This window comes from Parasteatoda tepidariorum, chromosome 1, assembly GCF_043381705.1.
Source record: "Parasteatoda tepidariorum isolate YZ-2023 chromosome 1, CAS_Ptep_4.0, whole genome shotgun sequence".
Lineage (NCBI taxonomy): Eukaryota > Metazoa > Arthropoda > Arachnida > Araneae > Theridiidae > Parasteatoda > Parasteatoda tepidariorum.
The window spans coordinates 17,557,661-17,579,458 of NC_092204.1; the positions used below are offsets into that span (position 1 = coordinate 17,557,661).

Below are 21,798 nucleotides of genomic sequence, written 5' to 3' on the forward strand. Positions count from 1 at the left end.
AATAAATATTAAATTTTTTTTAAACATAATTATTTTAATTTTTATGAAAAAGGGGGATAGACTAATAAAATGTACGTACGATAAGGGAGGAGGAGTAAGACCTTTTGTACGGTAATGTACGAAGGGGGGGGGGTTTAAAATTTCTCCATTTTTGTGTACGTACTTTTTGAACAGCCCCGTTATTAAAAAACTGATGGAATACATGGATTTTTAAATATACATATATAATTTTAAGGTTACTAATAGTTATAATTCTAAGTTAATATAGTTGAGTAGAATGAATGTTACCCGCACATGGGTACCAAGTAAAATTTTGTTTAGGTTTCCCGGAATTAAAATTCTCCCAATTAAAATATGTCGTGCCTAAACACTTATTTCAACTTGATTATTAAAAGACTGATGGAATACACAGATTTCAAAATATACGTATATGAATAATTTTAAGGTAACTAATAGTTATAATTCTGAATTAATATAGTTGAGTTGAATGAATGTTACCCTCACATGGGTACCCGGTAAAATATTGTTTAGGTTTCCCGGAATTAAAATTCTGCCAAGTAAAATATGTCGTGCCTAAACACTTATTTCAACTTGATTATTAAAAGACTGATGGAATACACAGATTTCTAAATATACGTATATGAATAATTTTAAGGTAACTAATAGTTATAATTCTGAATTAATATAGTTGAGTTGAATGAATGTTACCCTCACATGGGTACCCGGTAAAATATTGTTTAGGTTTCCCGGAATTAAAATTCTGCCAAGTAAAATATGTCGTGCCTAAACACTTATTTCAACTTGATTATTAAAAGACTGATGGAATACACAGATTTCAAAATATACGTATATGAATAATTTTAAGGTAACTAATAGTTATAATTCTGAATTAATATAGTTGAGTTGAATGAATGTTACCCTCACATGGGTACCCGGTAAAATATTGTTTAGGTTTCCCGGAATTAAAATTCTGCCAAGTAAAATATGTCGTGCCTAAACACTTATTTCAACTTGATTATTAAAAAACTGATGGATGTCAAAAAATATATGAATACGTTAAAGGTTACAAATTGCTATAATAATAAATATAAGATCTATCGAACATAAATGAGTATTATCCGCACTGGGTACCCAGTAAAAGTGGTCGGGTACTCGGTACATGTCTACTTCTATTAAACTAGAAATTTCCGTTCACTTCTCTGAATGGAAGCTTCTTATTTTAGTTCATTTTTTTTCTGTTTATTATTATTAAAAAATTCTTTTTTTCTAGGAGAGAAACCTTATCGCTGCACTTGGGAAACATGCGACTGGCGATTTGCTAGGTCAGATGAATTAACTCGCCATTACAGAAAGCACACAGGATCAAAACCTTTCAAATGTAAAGTATGTGATCGTTCATTCGCCCGATCAGATCATCTTGCTTTGCATATGAAGCGCCACCTGCCGAAAAACAAATGAAATGCATCTGAAACAACGGAACCCTTTCATCGCTTGATAAATATGCTCGTCATTTAATTGTAACTTGAGAGCGTTTTTGTGAAAAAGAAAACAAACGGGTGTGGTCTGAATGGAATTTTAAAAAAAGAAATCTCGAGACTTATGTTGAAGCTCACAGCTTTTTTTTTTTTTCCTTTCACGTGGAATTGAATTTCAATGACTTGGAAGATAGTTCAAACAAAAAGAAAGAAGAAAGAAAAAAAAACATTGTTTTTTGTCTGGTTGTCGTTAAGCTACGTTTTCTAAATATTTTCTGCGTAATATACCAGCAATGAAGATGGAATAAATTGTATTTTTTTAAGTGTACATATTTTTTGTAATATTTTTTTTGACCTTTTCTTTATTGTAATTTTTAATTGGGCAAGATTGTTTTTTTCTCTCTGTATGCTGTTCAAATATTCCATTTGTAAACAAACAACATGTGTGCATTAAGTTTTTGAGAAAGATTTCCGTATCGTGATCTATGCCAAAATAATCGCCGAGTCTTGGTAACTCGCCCCCAGAAGGGGACTAACTCGAAGGGTAAAACTTGTAGCCACCCACCTAGCAATTTTTTTTTTTNTTCTGCCTGTTATTTTTTTTTTTTTAAATTGTAAGTTTAAAATCTATTAGGCGATTGTAGATGACGTAACAGATCATGATACGGAATTATCTCCACTTTTACGACTAAATATTTTCACTAATTGGATATTATATGTGAAGCTATAATAACTTTAAGTACATCGATATTACAAAAACATAAGTACATCGTTTGATATGGGAGTATTTTAGTACTTCCAAGTAGAATTCATGCTTTGTGCGAAGTTACTACAGAGCAAGCTGAGAACAATTTAACACGTGATAACTACTCGTGGATAAACAATTAAACATATGAGATACTACCTGAAAGTTCTAGATCTATATTGACAATCAATGTTAAAAATATTATAATTATGTACTATCTTAGATGGCTAATCGGTATTTTTAGTTTTCATAACTATTCTGCGAATTAACTAGCAGTTTTTTAATGTACAAAAATTGAGTTCATTTATATATTTTAATTCATTTAATAAAATTGAACTTTGGTATTTTTTTAGCTGTCAAATAATTTGGTTAATCTGTTTTAAATAATTTTAAAAAGCATTATTATTACATTTTGGTAAGAATGTTATAGCTAATACTATTGCGTTAAAGACAGTTAAAAGCTATTTTTTACCTATGCGTTTAAAACAGGTGTTATTTTCTAGTAACGGAAGTAATTTACTTTTAATAAGTTTGAATCTTTTCGGAGCTTAAATATTTTTTTTTAATGTATTATTATTATTTTTTACTGTTAGGCGAAAAAAAACTTTCAAAGCATTGATATAATGTCTTATTTTGCATTTGAAAATTTCTAGGGAAAACTACTGAACTGTTTTATGATTACTAACACTTTTAATATTTTCACAGAAAATTAGCTCCATGGAACTTTGTCGGTACATGATGTATAAAAAAGTTTAGTACTTTTTTGAACAGCAAAATGTTATGCCTTTTTACTTAAAAAAGGATACTGTGCCATATGTTAATACTTAAATACTGGTAAAAGCTCTTTTTATTTTAAAGAGAAAAAAAAATCTTTTACTACCGTGAATTCACAAGTGCCAATCTTTTTACCAGAAATCTTTTGTATAGTGCCAATCATATTTCCTGTGCTATATTTTACTGGTTATTCTCTTATGATTGGGATGGATTTACTAAGCATAATGAAAAAGTCTGATAATATTTGTAGACTATTGAATATTATTATTATTTTTCAACTTTATATTTTACTGTTTTTTTTTATCCAATATATTTTATTTTATAATGCTTAAAATCTACAATATTGACAGACTATTAATGCAAGTGATATATTATATAAGTCTCTATTAAATATTAAATTTATCCTAAATTCTAATTTATTCGCCTGTATATCAATGCTTATTTAACAACTTAGACTTATTTTTTAACACCTTAAAAAATGTGATTCATTCTTTGGATTTGATGCAGGGTCAACTATGTAAACAGTAATAGGCTAAATAGCGTTATCAATTTATTATTGTATAACTGTTTTTATTTGTACGGGGTGTTCCATAACTACCGCCTTTGATATATATATTAAGAACTATTTAAATTAAGCACACAAAAAATTATACTTTACAGGTTGCAAATTAATGTCAAAGTAACAAGGAAACGATTTTATTTTATTTTATAACCGGCGTTGGACAACCGGCCTAATTCTGAGTGACGACTTTCAATATTAAACTCCATGGCATTATAATTTTGAACGCAACCCGGAAGACAAGGGAACTCCTGGATCAAGCATCGGGAAATAGCAGCTTTCGTGGAGGACTTTTCGATAAAACTGACTTTCTTCAGAAGTGATTCGTCGGTCATTTTATTTATTTTTCCGTTTCGACACCAAAATATTGATTTTTGATCCCTAATGTGTAATTCTATACACTTTTTTGACCAGAGTTCTAAAAATATATATTAAAGGAGGTGATTGCGTTACACCCTATACGTATTGTTCTTATTGATTTCAAAAAATAAAAAAGATTTTAATCATTTTGTTTACTCTGTATATTTAGTATTTTTATTATTCATATGTTTGGTGCTACATATATTTTGTAATAATTTCTCGAAGAGTATCTATTTTTATAAAAATAACTTTGTCTTTCTACACTGTCAAATAAACTAGAACAAACATGGCTATGCCATTGTATAAAGGAACCTGTGTGATATGGATTGCGTTATTCTTTACTGTGAGTTTGTTTGTATTTTTTAAAAGTTTTTAAACAAAGCACAATAAATACATAATTGAGAATGTTGTATAGTTTCTTTGTAATTGTACAATACATGTGTATCCGTATTACCTGGTATCCCAAAAATAATAAACTATTTGAGAAAAGAGGGAAAAAAAGAAAGTAAGAAATTGGAGGTTTGTTACGTTCTGCTTTGGAAGCAATTTATTATTCTGATCGAATTTCAGAGATAGTAATAAAATTCATCAACAGACGGCATTGCTGTCTGTTGATAGATTTTGAAAATATTGTTTTCGAAATTTCTTAGTAGCGCCACCTGTTGACAGACTCAGTAATACATTCATTTATAAGCTACCTTGATTTCATTCCATAAGAAAAAATTTAGGTGATCCAAACATATAAAAAAGTATATTTATAAACACATATTTACAACGATTAACTCACTTCCCTACTAAAAAGAATCTTCAGAATTTCTAAATATCTCAAGGTAACTAATTATTTAATACTACTTAAAAATACTTAAGACAACCTCATAAAATGAATCTAAATAAATACTTAACGTTTAACTAATTTTTTAAAGCTACTTAAGTTATTACTAAATACAGCTTGACAAAATTTATAATAGATACCCGAGTTTATGGTGTCGCATAAGAAAATACGTATGTATGCTAAAACTTTATGAAAGAACTAAGTTATAAATTTTTCAACTATATCAATTTTCATATTGTCGTAATTTATATAAATGCATATTAATTAATGCAAGTGCTGAACGCAACTCAATAAAATCTCGGAGGTCATAGATAATGACTAGAGTATTTGTTATCCTGGATTAAAATTTTATTCTAACGTCATCAGAGGCATATATTTTATTTTAATGTCATTTCTTTGTCAAAAGACTTATTCCAAGAATTTGCATTCAAAAATACAGTACGTTGAAAAATTATCAAAAGAAATAATTTTTTAAACAACTGTAAATGTTAAACTACCACTTTTTTTATTTAAAAAATAGTTTCTATATTAACTAAATCTTTCAACGAATATCAGCGCCATTTACTAATAGAATATTATAAGATGTCGACGGAAGTTGACAAATGTGATGACTAATATATTCCTCTGTTAATAAATATCTTATGATAGATAATCAAATCGCTCATAAATATTACTCTATCCTTTACACTAGAATTCCCACGTGCGACCAATAATGCAAAAAGTAATGACTACTAAAGTTTAATTGAATATATTAATATTAGCTATTTTTTATTAAATATTCCTTTTAGTTTATTGGAATTTTAACGAATGTCCGCATAACACCATATCAATCAGGGTTAAAAGATAAAACTGGTAACCAAAGTAGTTCTTTAGCAGTTTATTTGTAGGCAGGGTTATAATTGTTTGATTTATTTAATTAATCATTACTTTTGCTCAAAATAAAATTATTCCGTTACATTTTGAACTAACATTGATTATATATATGATTAAACTGACAATAATTAAAGTAAAAGCAAAGTAAGTCTGTCAAATTAGCAACGCCTACGTTTAAGCTACCGTTTTTTATTTATTTACATTCTGATTTTGTACGAATGCTTTTACGAATCACCCGTCCCCAAGGAGTTAATAAATAAATGCCTGATATTTTCAGTCTCCGCTAGAGGGCGTATTCAAGCGTTACGATCGCGAATCTAAATAAATACTTAACATTTAACTAATTATTTAATACTACTTAAATTATCACTTAAGACAACCTATCAAAATAAATTCTTAGCGTTTAACTAATTATTTAACACTACTTAAGTTTTAACTTAAGACAAATTAATAAAACAAATCTAAATAAATACTTAACATTCAACTAATTATTTAACACTACGTAATTTATTACAAAAGACAGCTTAATAAAATTAATGATAGATACCCGAGTTTATAGTGTCGTATAAGAATAATACGTATATATGTTATAAGTTTATGAAAGAACTAAGTTATAAATTATTCAACTATATCAATTTTCACATTGCCGTAATCTATATAATTTACGTATTAATTAATGCGCATGCTGAATGCAACTGACTAAAATCCCGGAAGTCACACGTTTCCCAACTATGGACTAGACTAGAGTATTTGTTATCCTGAATTAAAATTCTATTTTAATGTGATCAGAGACATATCAGAGAATTTCTTGGCTAAAACACTATCTTATTCCAAAAATTTGCATTAAAAAATTCAGTACTTACAAAAAACATTAAAAAAGTTACTTTTTAGAAATAATTATAAACGTTAAACTATCACTTTTTTTATTTAAAATATTGCTTCTATAGTAACTGAATTTGAGAAGGGGTTTTTCAACTTACATAAGGCCAGGGGTCGCAATTAAAAACTTTATCAAATCTTTTATGTTTGAAGGAACATTAAATATTACTGTCTAAGTTTTATCAAGTTGTACAAAACAAAAGTATTGAATTACAAATTAAAATAAGAAGTATATTTTTTAAAATATTTAATTGCATATTAAAAAATTCTGGCTACAATAACTTTAATTGTGCATCTATGTATTAAACAATTAATGTGCAATAGATATCAAATTGTTAAGATATAAAACTTAAAAGTATTTAAAACCCATATAGATTTTTTACGAAAACTGTCCAAAAAAAAAAAGTGACAACTAATATATTTTAGTTCGCGGCCAGGGGGCCGCCTTCTGGTAACCGCTGATCTAGAGGCAGAAGGTACATGAAATGCAATCTTAATTAAAAACTGTCGACGGAAGTTGACAATGATAATAAATTTCTCATAATAAATTTCTTAAGTTAGAAAATCACTCATAAGTACTACTCTATCTATTATACTAGAGTTCTTACAATTATTTCTAAATATATATTACAATTATTTCTACGAAATAACTACATTAAACTACCACTTTCTTTATTTAAAATATCGCTTCTATAATAACTAAATCTATTAGGATTTGGATGAGCGTAGTTAACTCTACTCTGGTTTAAAACTGTCGACAGAAGTTGACAAAGTTATTACAAATGTGATCCTCTCTTTAGACATTTCCTTAAGATTGAAAGTCTCGCATAAGTATTACTCTATCCATTATACTAGGGTTCCCACATGTGACCAAAAATGTAAAAAGTAGTTAATTGAAGATATTAGCTATTATTGAATATTTCTTTTAGTTTACTGAAATTTTAACAGATGATTTTTTTTAATTTTAAAAATTATTAATTTGAACTATTAGTCATGGTGGTAGTTATGATTAAATAATTAAAAGTATGATAAACAAATACAAGTTAATTGAGTTTCTACCACTTTCTACATTTTTCGTCACCTGTGGCATCCCTGATTATTTACGTCTAAAAAAAATTTCTTGTGTATTCACTTTTCTAATTAGCCCAAAATGCCCGCCATTAAAAAAAAAAAAAAAACTTTTCTAATTATATATATAGATATATAGCACAATAAAAACGAAAAGGATAAAAAGAACGTTTCTAACCTCTATTTGCTCTTCTGTTTTCTTTTCTTATTTTGTAATCTGGTAGGCATATTAAGAAAATATTTTAAATCATTCTTGAAAAATTTCGGTATGTATAAGTTTATTTGAAATCGTTACTCGCTTTATTAATACCGTTTTGTTAAGTATTTTTCTTGCATGTTATTTTCTGTTTTTTGCTGGATATGTTTCGCATATTTTTTACTCAGTGTGTTCTATTTTCGTTTAAATATTTTTTAATACTCGTCACATTATTGTTTTGATACATTTTGCTTTGGCAATATTAACACGTTGAATGCCATGGGGGTCAAGGTGAAGCCAAAGTTATTTGAAGCACATAATTCGGGTAAATTTTTAATTATTTTTAATATTATTATCGTTACTAAAATGGTTTGACGAAATTAATGCAATATAGAACAAAATACAAAAAATAGTTATATTTATGTACACAGATATGCCGACTTGTTCTGGACAGCGAATAAATATTTTCGAGTGGTAGTTTATTAATTGTGTTTCTTGATGTAATAAATTCAATTTAGTAGATTTTTATCCACCACTATTTCTAAATAATTCGTAGGTTTATATAATTCACCACTTTTCTCAGATATGTCATGCTAAACCTTTAGAAAAAAGTAGCAAAATTTGTCTAATATTTGCAAATTTAGTTTGCAGTTATTTATCGTTTGGCCAGACCGGTAAAATTAGCGTGGCGTTCAACGTGTTAAGATTTTATTAAGAATATAGTCTGTGTGCGAAACCAAGTAACTGAAGATATCCAACTAATTTATTTTCTTTAGATTTTTCTAGAGAATTTATCCTTTAGATACTAAATTGTTTTTCTAAAATTTTTCTTCAGAATAGAAGCTTAAATTTTAAAAATTTTCTTACCGACATCTGTCTGAACTTTAATTTAACTTTATAATTATGTTAGATATACTTAGAAAATAAAGAAGTTCATTTTTATTCTTTTAAAAATTCATATTTAATGAAGATTTATTTATTCGAAATCTATTGCCCGAAATAATTTTTAAATCAATAATAGGTTTACTATAATTCCATACAAATATAACAATGAATAAAATGCTTAAACTGATATATTTAAGTATTTACTGTTAATTTTTGCTTCACCTGGACAGGAAAAAAATCTCGAATGAATAAAAAAAAAAAGGGGGGGGGGGGGGTTAAAGAATGAAGAACTTACTAAATTTTTTTTAGTTTTTTTATTAGTTTCCTTTNGGGGGGGGGGGGAGTTTCCCATCGAAATAAAGCCACTTCTGATTATAGCCAAAATATCCTCCTTTTATATTTTAAATATTTGTGCATACCATTTACACATTACACAACATCAGTAATAATTATATGTAATTCCAATGATGGCAGTCTTCATTTCGCCAACCGAGTGAAATTGCTTGTTTTTTGTTTTAACTAAGGATAGCCCTTCATGGTTTCTTGTGGGTTAGAAGTCATGAAAAAGGACATGCCATTCATGGCATGCTCCCTAATGGTAGGTAGATACTTTATTTGCGTTGCACTAGAGCTGCACAATGGGCTGAATGATCCGAAGACATGCCATCGCAATTTTGATCCTCTGCAGAGGGGATGGCTCCTCTGCTTCGGTATCCCGATGATCTGCGCGCGAAGTCGAGCACCCTACAGTAGAACAGTAACGAGTGCCGATATCGCGCACCCTCGGTCCCTACGCAGGCTGATCGAAGTGGTCACCCACCCGCTTACTGACCGCAGCCTTTAATGCTTGACTTCGGTGTTCTACTGAGAACCGTGTCTTTATGGTCATTCCACTGCAAAAAAAAACAACAACTGTAAAGATTTTGCAACAAAAATGTAAGGCATTTTCTTACTTGAAAATCAGACAAGGGTCAACAATTCTCCCTTCAAATGCCAGTAAATGAGTTTCTAGCATTTTTTGGTAATGATTAGCCTTGGGGTAAAGCTGCATTAAGTTAACCATCAACCGAAGCCTTCTCACTGCATTCATAAATCACCACATTGCTGTTCGGTAAACTTGACCTAACTGTCCAGGCTGTATAGAGGATTCCGATAAGCTTGACCTAACATCCAGACTGTATAAAGGCTCCAGATAAGCTTGACCCAACATCCAGGCTGTATAGATGCAGCTCCCGATAATAATTTTAAAAAAATTCTGGAAATCCATTTGTTGCCATTTACCGAGAGAATTGGTGGCCCAAATCGGATTTTTCAGCCGGACAGTGCCTCCATTGATGATATAAAATCTTCACATTATTGGTTTTTGGATAAGAGGGTGACCTTACCCCCAAGAAAATGTGGGGGGGGGGTGTCCCTCAGTAAAACTGTATATGCTAAAATGTAGCAGTTTCAGCTTGTAGCAGAATTAAATGCTACGATTTATACCAGTGTCCTGCAGGGTTTTGTAAATGGTACACAACATCATATATTTCAAGTCATTCTATAAGCTTATCGTATATATTAACTATAATTAGAAGTGGATTTATTTCGATGGATTAATTATTTTACTTATTCGATGTTTTTTCCCCTGTTCATGGAGAATTAACTACTCCTTGTAAATATGTGCTTAGATATAAACTATTTTAATAAAATGTTTGGCTTTCTTAGCGTTCAGTTATGGAACAAGATCAAGGTGGCCTTTATTCAAGTGGGGAGCATTTACAGTTTTAAATTTTAAGAGAAAAAAATCTGATTTCATAAATTTCCACACAGCACTTAACTAGACAAAACTAGGCGTGCATTTTCTATTTATTTATTTATTTGTAACCCCGATAAGTTCATGCATAATTTAGTATAATATGACATAGATGTGAAACAATAACAAGCCGCAAAAGAAGGAGTAACTAGTGAGTATGTATCAAAAGTTAAAGGGAAAAAATATCTTTAATTCGGTACACAACCCTTAGTTTTATATATATATATATAAAACGTATCTTTCATTGATTGTAAAATGAATTATTTTAGTGTTTACAATTAGTAATATTTCGTAAATGCTATTTAGGTCTCAATATCATCTGATCCTTATGTACCAGTTGAATTATCTAATGTAGAGGATAAAAAGTCTGTTGATGCTCAAAATAATGGTAAAAGCATTTATGAATTTTTGTATCTTCTTAAAAGTATCATGTTATATATGAAAGTGAAAAAATATATGAAAATACACAAATCTTGTTTAAACACTATTCTTATAAGATTATTTCTTGTAAGATATAAAGGTTTGAAAATTTTTTAATTTTTATTATAATTTTTTAGATTGTCATTTGTAATNTAAGGAAGTTTATTTTTATTCTTTTAAAAATTCATATTTAATGAAGATTTATTTATTCAAAATCTATTGCCCGAAATAATTTTTAAATCAATAATAGGTTTAATGTAATTCCATATAAATATGCATTAACAATGAATAAAATGCTTAAACTGATATATTTAAGTATTTATTGTTAGTTTTTGCTTAACCTGGACAGGAAAAAAAATCTCGAATAAATAAAAAAGGGGGAGAAAGTGTCCCATTGAAATAAAGCCACTTCTGATTTTAGCCAAAATATCCTCCTCTTACATGATTTTAAGTATTGATGCATATCATTTACCAATCCCACAATAGCATCAATAATTATATGTAATTCCAATGATGGCAGTCTTCATTTCGCCAACCGAATGAAATTGCTTGTTTTTTGTTTTAACTAAGGATAGGCCTTCACGGTTTCTTGGGGGTTAGTGGTCATGAAAAAGGACAGGCCATTCATGGTATGCTCCCTATAGCATACCTGCCAACTTTTAGGCATTTGGCGTAAAATTTTATTTCTATAATTAAAGTGGTAGCAAAATGTATACTTTCTATAGATTTCTTGCACTTATAAACTTAATTTCTAATTTTTTTGACCACCACTATTTTTAAAAGAATTAAGCATATATATTAATATCTAACATGACTTTAAAAAGGCAATTTACTTCCTGCTTCCCTCAATGCTCTACCGAAACAGTGTTAAAATTCCAGGCGATTGGGAAAGGGGTCGCTTCGCGACCCAGGTGCCCAATAAAATGAAATCACTAGGACTTTTTCAAATACAACGCCATTATTCCAGGTGCCACGGGCACAATCACCGATGAAAGTGTGAAGTGTCCGCTTCGCGGACAGGTACACTGAAATTGAATTCAGTTCAAGCTCAAGCTTTTTCAAAATACAGTGCATGTTTCTGACTGAAATTGTAATTTAAATTCGATTTTACTACTACTTGGGAAAATCATCCTCGAAAGAATTAAAAGTTGGCAGGTATGCTGTAGGTAGGTATAGGTACTTTATTTCCTTCGCGCTAGAGCTGCACTGGATGATCCGAAGACATGCCATTGCAATTTTGATCCTCTGCAGAGGGGATGGCTCCTCTGCTTTGGTAGCCCGATGACCTACACGCGAAGTTGAGCACCTTACGGTAGAACATTTTAACGAGGGCCAATACCGCGCACATCCTCGGTCCCTACGCAGGTTGATCGAAGTGGTCACCCACCAGCTTACTGACCGCAGCCTTTAATGCTTGACTTCGGTGTTCTACTGAGAATCGTGTCTTTATGATCAGTCCACTGCAAAAAAACAACTGTAAAGATTTTGCAACAAAAATGTAGGAATTCTGTTGCTTGAAAATCAGACAAGGATCAACAATTCTGTCTTCAAATGCCAGTAAATGAGTTTCTAGCATTTCTTTGGTATTCATTAGCCTCGGGGTAAAGCTATACATTAAGCTAACCATCAACCGAAGCCTTCTCACGGCATTCATAAACCGCCACATTTGCTGTTCGGTAAGCTTGACCTAACCTCTCCTCCAGGCTGTATAGGGGCTCCCGATTATAATTTAAAAAAAAAAAAAAAATCGGGAAATCTATTTATTGCCATTTACCGAGAGAATTGGTGGCCCAAATTGGATTTTTCAGACGGACAATGCCTCCAGTGACGATGCAAAATCTTCACATAGTTGGTTTTTGGATAAGAGGGTGACCTTACCCCCAAGAAAATGTGGGAAGGTGATCCTCAGTAAGACTGTATATGCTAAAATGTAGCAGTTACAACTTGTAGCAGAATTAAATGCTACCATTTATACCAGTGTCCTACAGGGTTTTGTAAATGGCACACAACATCATATATTTCAAGTCATATATAAGCTTATCGTATATATTAACTATAATTAGAAGTGGAATTATTTCGATGGGATACTTCTTTTACTTATTCGATTTTTTTTCTTCCTGTTCATGGAGCATTAACTACTCTTTGTAAATATGCTTTCAGATATAAACTATTTTAATAAAATGTTTGACTGTCTTAGCGTTCAGTTATAGAACAAGATCAAGGTGGCCTTTATTCAAGTGGGAAGCACTTTCAGTTTCAAATTTTTAGAGAAAAAAATCTGATTTCATGAGTTTCTACGCAGCACGTATGTAGCCAAGTATTGTGTATACAAGCCAAGTATTGTGTATTTACTTATTTATTTGAAAACTCGATAAATTTATGCATAATTTAGAATAATGAGACCTAGATGTGAAACAATAACAAGGCGCCAAAGGAAAGAAAAATTAATCAATGTGTATGTATCAAAAGTTAAAGGGGAAAAAATAACATAAATTCGGTATACAACCCTGAGTTTTTTTTTTCATGTTTATACATTTTATTGTTATTTTGAGTATTTATTTGTTCATCTTGAACTTAAGAGTTATATTTTATAGAAATTTGTATTTAAATAAAAATAAATTATATGCAAAAGATGCTAATATTTAAAAAATTATGGCTTATTATCAAAGTTTCCCAGAATGTCTTTTATTCTCTCAAATTTTTGTTAGTATTTTAAAAATTGGTGTTTAACTGTAGTTCACCCAGATTGTGGGTGTTGAATATAAACTCTATATATTTGTAACAGTAAAAACATATTTTTTATTATATCAAATTATAAAGTAAAAAATTAAGTACCGATGAAAATTTCACTACTGTAGTATTTGCTATTTTTGCGTTTTTGTATGTTTGTTTATTATTTAACTGCGTTTAACTGATCAAAGTAAATATTTTGAATTTTCGGTTTAGAAAAAAAGATATTTAAAATCTGCAGATGAAGTGTTTTTACATTATTTATTTAATATTTTTTCAAATAAATAAATGCAACTCTGAACCTTATTATTGTCTTGCTTATGATAACGAGCATCCTCTGAAAATTAGAGAAATTGGTAGTAAAATTTTAAATGAACATTCAAAAATCCGTCTCATTACTTTTCCGATTATTTAAAAAATATATTTTTGTTAGAGAATCGCTTCAAGTTCTCAGAGTATTAAATGAACAAAAGCAGTAAACTTTCAAATATCCGTGTGGGATTTTTACTACCAGTTTTTTAGCTTCTTCAGGGCGCTGGTCACCAAGGGTGAAAGCGAGACGGAAAAGAGGAAAGGCTGGTTGTAAAACCATTTCAGTTATAGCTAGTTTTGGGGTGGAGTTTACTTATTCTTTTTTTAAATTTTTCAACAATATCTACTTTATCTTGGAAAAGAAGCAGTTTTATATATATGCCAGAATTATAAAAGAAATCTTGACGGTTACAGATATTTCATTTTTTTCGAAAAAAATGCTGGAATGAAATGTTTTACGTACCAGGTTTTTCTCTTTTCCGTCTTGCTATATAAGGGCTTTCACCCATGCTGGTCACCTTAGCTATGACCACTAATGTCATTAAAAACTTAGTTAAAACTTGAGAAAATAAATTTGAAATATGCTTCAGAACAGCAGTTAAAACTTGAGAAAATAAATTTGAAGTATGCTTCAGAACAGCAGTTAAAACTTGAGAAAATAAATTTGAAATATGCTTCAGAACAGCAGTTAAGACTTGAGAAAATAAATTTGAAGTATGCTTTAGAACAATTGTTTTGCATAGCCGTGGCGGCTCAGGGACACAGGTTCACATTCCAGAGCTGGCTGGTCGATAAGAATTCTGCACCAGGATCGCACCGGCCACGGTGCTTACGAAAAAATATCTGTGAAATTATCCTCTAAGCGTAGTTTTTACGTATTGTAACAACACACAGCGCTTTTCGCCACAACTTCACTTAAATTTATTCTTTGTGTACGTGATTTTTAATGTTTCATAATTTAGAAGTTTATACAATAAACCTTTTTTTTATAGAAATATTACACGAATTCAGTTTAAAATTTGTCCTACAATCACCCTGAATTAAAAAAAAAAAAACAATTTGAAATAAATTTTCCGTCTGGACATTGCATTGCACAAGTCAAGACTCATAAATTCTCGTGCGGGCGACAATCAGGACTTTCAATTGATCGTCATAACATAAAGTTTTATATTTTGCACTTGGCCGTTGGCCCCATTTGTAAAATGTAAATTTTACCCGTCGTTATAATGGAGCTGCCACTATAACGAACGACCGATCTAGAAAAAGCACCCATAAGTATTCAATTAGATGCAAATATAGTAATGTAATAAATTTAAATAAATGTGTAGTAAATTGAGTAACGTGGCTCGAATCAAATTTTGCTTATAGAATTTATCTATGGAGCCAATTTCATTCTCCATTCATAACTGGATGTCCCTGTTAAGAAATTTTTATTGTTGAATAAAGTCGCAAATATAATATCCTGGTGTGAAAGCGTGCGTTCACCTGTAAAAAGCTGAAGCATCATAAGAGGTGAACATCGAAGAATAAAAGGGGCGAGACTCGGCTGATTGGCAGGGTCGAGACCTCATTAAATGGCCTGTCGAGATGATTCGGGAAGATGATCTCCTGATTTGGTGCTTCGCAGGATAGTCACGTGTCTACCCCTATCCCTCTTTTTCGATGATAGAAAAGGGTGAAATTGCTACGGAATGTTGAACGGGGGTCACAATTCTGGGTGCAAGGGCTTCTCCGAGCACGAAATCGGTTTTAAATGTCTCTCGCTCGACCTCTATGATTCTCAGAAGTGTTTATTGGCGATGGCAGTAGCTTGTTTTTGTTTGGTAATCAGTTCGATTTTTTATTCAAAAATAAAGAACTGAAACAAGAAGCGGCGAAGGTTGAAAAAAACAACAACAAAGAATAAGGTTCGTTTCCTTGATGAATATCGTGATTTTCTGTTGAAGTCTTGTAATCAGATATCGTGGTTTAGCTTTTCAATCAAAATATGGAAGATTGGCGTGCAAAACTGGATTGTTAACTCTTGAGAATAGATAAGATTCTTTTTTTTTTAAAGTAGTGTTATTTTGCAAGTGAGAAAGACGTGTTTAATTTATCAAAATTCTACATTATTAAAATGTGAATTTCTGTTCTCCTTTTAAAAGTGACTGATGACTTTCACAGACACTTATTTAGAATCAATTGTAGTGGTAACTTGCAATTTATTTAGAGATCCATTACTTTCCTTAATTAATTTTCTTGACTTGATGAAATATAATTGAATAATGAATGTCTGTAATGGTGTCTGTTAATTGACTTGAGATATATGAAATTGTGTCTAATAGTTGACACTAGATGTCTGAAATGATGTCTAATGGTTGACAATGGATGTCAAAATTATGTTTAATGCTTTCACGTCTTTGCCCCTAGGGACACGTCAATATAAACATTTCAAAGTTTAATAATATTAAAATTATTAATAAACCGTGATGGTCCAAATAATTTTGAATTAAATATTTCAACTAAGAATATTGATTTATGACTTTTAAAACAAGTGGGGTAAAAGAACTCTAGAGAAAGAAAGAAACAAGACAATGGGCACTATCGAGTTAATATGTATTTTTTCATTTTCATTTGTAATTATGTGACAATATTTTTGCAAACTAAAACAAAATTAAGGTTAAAAATTATTAACCTCGTTAAATGAGACTGTGAAATAGTGTCTGATAAAAATTTTTACTCACAATTATAAAACTTGTTTATCCAAATATAATTCCATCCAAAAAATAACTTTTAGTTTATTTATTATTTTATTTAATGATGGTCGAAAAAAATTTTGAATTGTAAGGTATACAATTTTTGCAGCATTTTTAAGAATATAATTTTACAGGGCAAAATACAAAATTTGAGCGAAATCGGTTGAATTTGAATTCGAGAAATTGATTTTTAAAATGTCAGATATTTGAAGTTCAATTTCTCAGGAACTATTTGACCGATTTCGCTTAAATTTTGTATTTTGGCATGTAAAATTATATTCCCTAAAAATGGTGCAATGATTTGTATACCTTGCCATTCAGTATTTTTACGACCATTATTATATAAAATAATAAATATTTACTATTTTTTTTGCACAAAATTATCTTTGAATAAACGAATTTTATAATTGAGTGAAAATTTTTTTCAATTAGCTTAAAAACTTCTCGAGATATGGGGAAATACCGAAAAAGTTAAATTAACGTTAAAGGCTTCAAACTTTGGATCTCGCTCCTGACCAAACTATGGGGACCATATTTCCCAGATTGCGGCTGCACCTTATATTTTGGGGGTCAAATATCCGAATCCATTAAAAAAGGTATATTTATTCAGAGAAAGAACGTTTTTGTGTCTGATTTCGTAACTTAAAAGATCGTCTGTATTAATCAGCATTTTTGAGGTCCGCCCTCTCCAGCCATTAAAACTGTGCGTGCCACAGGTCCTGGGTTCAACTCTCGGACAGAGCAAGGTTGACTCAGCCTTTCATCCAGTCGATAAATGGGTAACAAGCATGCTTGGGAACTAAACACTGGGGGTTCCGCGTTCGGCTGACCACCTGACCGGTACATCTGCCCCTGCACTCCAGAGCCCAAGGTCAAGAAAACAGAGATGGGCACAGTAGGCCTTGGCTCTCTATGGGCTGTTGCGCCAATGAGTTTTTTAGAGTTTTAGAACGTGAAGATCTGAGGACGGCCCGTTATATTTCTTTCCTCTTCTTTTTTTTTTCTTTCTTTTTTTGCGCACTGTACTTCGTTGAGTTTGGCTACCTACAATTGCCAACCTTCATCGATCTAAAACTAAAGAAACGAGATAACATGTTTTGGATACTAGTGAATTAGAATTGAATCATTGTAGTGGTAGCTACGCTACAATATTTCGATCTAAATGCTAAACTAAACGCAACGTCAATGCTCGTTTCAGGTTTCGTAGTATATTTTTTTTAAATTATGTATTTTTCAACAGGAGCAGAGTCCTTGAAAAAAGAAAAATTCTAAGTGGAGGGAGGAGAAACTTCAAACACCCTTTGTCATCAGTTACTCAAATTGAATAACAGTGATTGAATTTCAGAAATTTTCATTAGTTATTTCAGTTCTTCGAACATTTTTCCCTCTGCCGGACTTTTGGTGAAGTATATGTTGTCGCTGTTAGCAATTTAGAAATTTTACATGGTCTTTCTGGGACTGGGTTCGCTCCCAGAAAAATGTAGTTTTTTTGCTTTATAAAACAACTACAATAGGTAGGTGGTGAGGAGAAGAGCTTCAATAAAAGAGCTGTCAGCTTCAATAAAACAGGTTTCAAGAAATTCAGAGAAATTTCTCGTTAAATCCGAGTTATGCTCTTAATAACAGGATTTTACGCAGGCATTTAACCCAGCATCTATATATAAATATATATATATTCCTTACACGGCGACAAAAAAAGCCTCATTACAACTCCCCGAATGGCAACGCTAGAAAATCGACCAATGATTGCCGTTGAAAATGTCACATGCCAAATCTAGCTGAGGTGGCTCAACATAAAGCGCTTTTAAAAACGGAAACTGAAATAATCAGAGAGCATTCTCACCAAAAGTGATCTCTTCCGAAATTCACCCTATCAGCTGCGGCAATTTCATACTATTAAGCTAGGCAGAAGTGAGTAGTCTTTGTCGATAGATCTCTATTTTAGTATTTTGTCGACAGCGCTTTTTTTCCCGAATTTATATATTACGAATTTATTTGACGATTTTTGATTTATATCACGAATTATATTATATCACATTTCTAATAGGATTAACGAATTATATGTCATTTATTTGAATTCAAATTTATTTTAATGACTTAGTATTTGCTAAAAAGGTGTAATTTTTTTAAAAAAAAAAGTTTTTATATGGATTTGAATGATTGTTTTGAATTCTTAGAATTTTGTGCATTTGCAATGCACCTAAGTTAGTAGCGAGCGAAGCAAACCATATAAGATAGCGCAGCAATTTTGGGGGGTTGGCGAGCAGGGGGCGCAGCCCACTAGTTTAATTAAAATTTACTCGCTAAACCCGACAACTTCTTTAAATCAGGGCTCCTTATAAGCAAGTTCAACTGTATTCTCTTTTTAATAAAAAGAATTTCTGTTAGTGGATCTTTTTAATTGAGTTATACTTCACCCCCGCACAATGACGAGGCTGGGTGTTACTTACCAAGAAGGGTCAAGACATTTCGTCATGAAAACGATTTGACCTTTGATCCCTGAAGATAATTAATGAACCGACGTGGATCAGAGTGATTAATTAATACGTTATACCGTAACTGACCAGTAAATAAGCTTCATACCTCGTTTATCACTTTGCAAAGCATGATAAGAAAAAAAAAAGTGCTTTTAAAGAAACTTCCTACAACTTGCCGACTGATTGGGGTTAAAATAACTAATTGGAAAATTTGTAGGATTAAATGTATTGGAAAAATATGGTGGTTGAATTTTAATTTAATTTAAAGAAAAACATTTTTGATATCTTTATGTTTCTTGCTAGATCTAATTAACCTTCAGAGTGAAAGAGTACACCAACCAGTAAGTGAACACACCCCAGTGAATGAACAGTTAATGAATATTTTTAAAAATAAAATTTTATTAGTTTTTCTCTGGATATATTGGGAACAGTAGCTTTACTACCTTACAATAGGAACCCATCTAACAGTGTACTGGTCATCTAGGCACATGGTTCACTCTTGAAGAAAAGGCAATTTTTTTATTTATTTATTGTATCTGCAAAGCACTTAGTTTCCCTGACAAAATTGTACGGGTTAAGTGATTTTCTGTTTTAGATACAATTGATTATTTTCAATAAGTAGATTTATTTTCTCCGTGTGAAAAATTGAAATTAAATATGGTTGGTGAAAATGTATTTTTATTTATTTAATTATTAATTTTTTTATATACACATTATGGCATAGGAAAATTCTGATTTTAGGGGGTGTTTATTAATTGGTTTAGCAAGTCATTAAAAACACAATGAATGAACTCATGTTCATTCACTGGTATGTTTCTGTATTTTTGAAAATAAAGAATATTAATTTCCATTTGAAGGTATTTTCGCCTCCGGAAAACCCTAGGCGAAAATACCTTTCCTCATATTATGTATCAAAGTTCTAAGAAGTATACAAAAAAAACCTATGTTATTCGTTTAATATAGTAAAAACTTTGTTTGCTTCAAAAATTGTAAAGGTGGAAAAAGTAGACATGTTTTAAGCGCTCAAAAATAGGCGCCCATTTTCAAAACTCACCAGACGGAAATGAGAAAATCAAAATAGACTCACAATCACGTCTGGTGAATCTCGATAATGGGTGCCTACTTTAGGGCTTGAAACATGTTTACTCTTTACACCTTTACAATTTTTGAAGGAAAAAAAGTTTTTACAATATTAATCAAATAGTATTTTTTTTTCTTTAAGTTATCAATAATAAGTTTTCATAAATGCGAAATTTTTCTTACTTTTTTGGGTGAGAATGGATTCATAAAGCCTGTTGCAAGCAATCTCACTTATGACCTGAAATGTTGGAAATGGAAGAGTTGGAGGTTAGTTCATTCAGCAACAGGCCTTGTTAACGTAGAGTCTTAGAAATTGTGAGATCAAAGCAACTTAGTCTGAATTCCATCTAATATTCCATAAGCAACACATGTCAACAAAATTATGAGGGATAACTATAAGATAGACATAGGGGACTATTACAAGTATTGGTATCTTCCGGCGAAAATTTTTTAGAAGATTAAATAGCTGTGAACCCAAAATTGGGTTTCTTTATACGTATAGATTACGCGAAAAATGGTGTGTGCAATGTTATGACAGATACTGGGAGAAAGAATTCATTTACTGTATATCATCTAGATAAAATGTAGACAAAACTTCTTTTTTTTAAAGAAAAATTGCATTCATAATATAGCCCAATGCAGAAAAAAATTCTAAAAATGAAAAAATAAAAATTTCTCCTGAAGATGTTCGAAAGTAGTTTCAAGAACTTCAAAGGTATTTTATGGATGAAAATTTAAAAAAAAAAAAAGAAAAAGAAAAAGAAAAAAAAGCAATATGGCTTCCGGAAAGAAAGACTACAACTAGAAAATTTTTTTTAAAAAAAATCGAAATTCCTTAACTTATGTCCGTGTTGTCTTCCTGTTATTTTAGAATATACTTAGTACTGAAATAACAAAATGTAAGAAAGAGAATAAATTTTTTTTTCTATTTATTTGACTATACTTTTACAATTCATGACCTAATGTAAAATTTTTCAGAATAATTAGATACTATTATATGCTTTGGATTATAAGAAAAAAAAAAGCATGCTTTCTGTCTTGCTCGATTCTAGATTTAAAAAAAAAAAAAAAAAAAAAAAAAAAAAAAAAAAAAAAACGGTTTGACAAGTCAATGAAATGACATAATGTAATCAGAATAGCAAGTGTCCATTGACTGATGGGGAAGTCACTGGAAGTTGGATCGGCTGTTCAACGACGGTAATAAAATAAAATAATATGAAATAAAATCCATTTAAAAGAAAATATAGCGTTTATTTGGGAAAACATCTTTTAGGGATGCCAACTTGTAAAGCTTTCAACTTTCTACGCTTTTTGGAAAAAAGATTTCTAGTTTATGTTTTAATGTATGATTATTTGTTTTTGTAAATTTGTTTTAAAGTTATTTTCCACACCATTGCATGCAAATGATTTAAAAGTTCATATATACAGTCACTTTGTTCCCGCTCTCTTTTAAAATGTTGGCAAAATGCAGAAAAATACAATACAAGCAGTTCGAAGTTGCAGATGGAGATAGCAGTCATGGCGCCTTCCTTATTCTCCAAAAATTCAAAGGTTAAAAAACTCCAAGCGCTTAAACACGTTTGTGGAAAAAATTAAACTGTAA

At 30.7% G+C, this 21,798-nt stretch overlaps 1 protein-coding gene across 1 annotated transcript in view; it reads left to right on the forward strand.

Annotated features, from left to right (window-relative positions):
- The window catches only part of LOC107438277 (Krueppel-like factor 5), a 46,224-nt gene extending 44,636 nt beyond the window's left edge, over positions 1-1,588 (forward strand). Inside the window, exon 4 of the mRNA XM_071177280.1 lies at positions 1,271-1,588. Coding sequence (XP_071033381.1) covers positions 1,271-1,458 — 188 coding nt within the window. The 3' untranslated portion in view covers positions 1,459-1,588. The remainder of the gene's footprint in view (positions 1-1,270) is intronic.
- Positions 1,589-21,798: the final 20,210 nt, after the last annotated feature.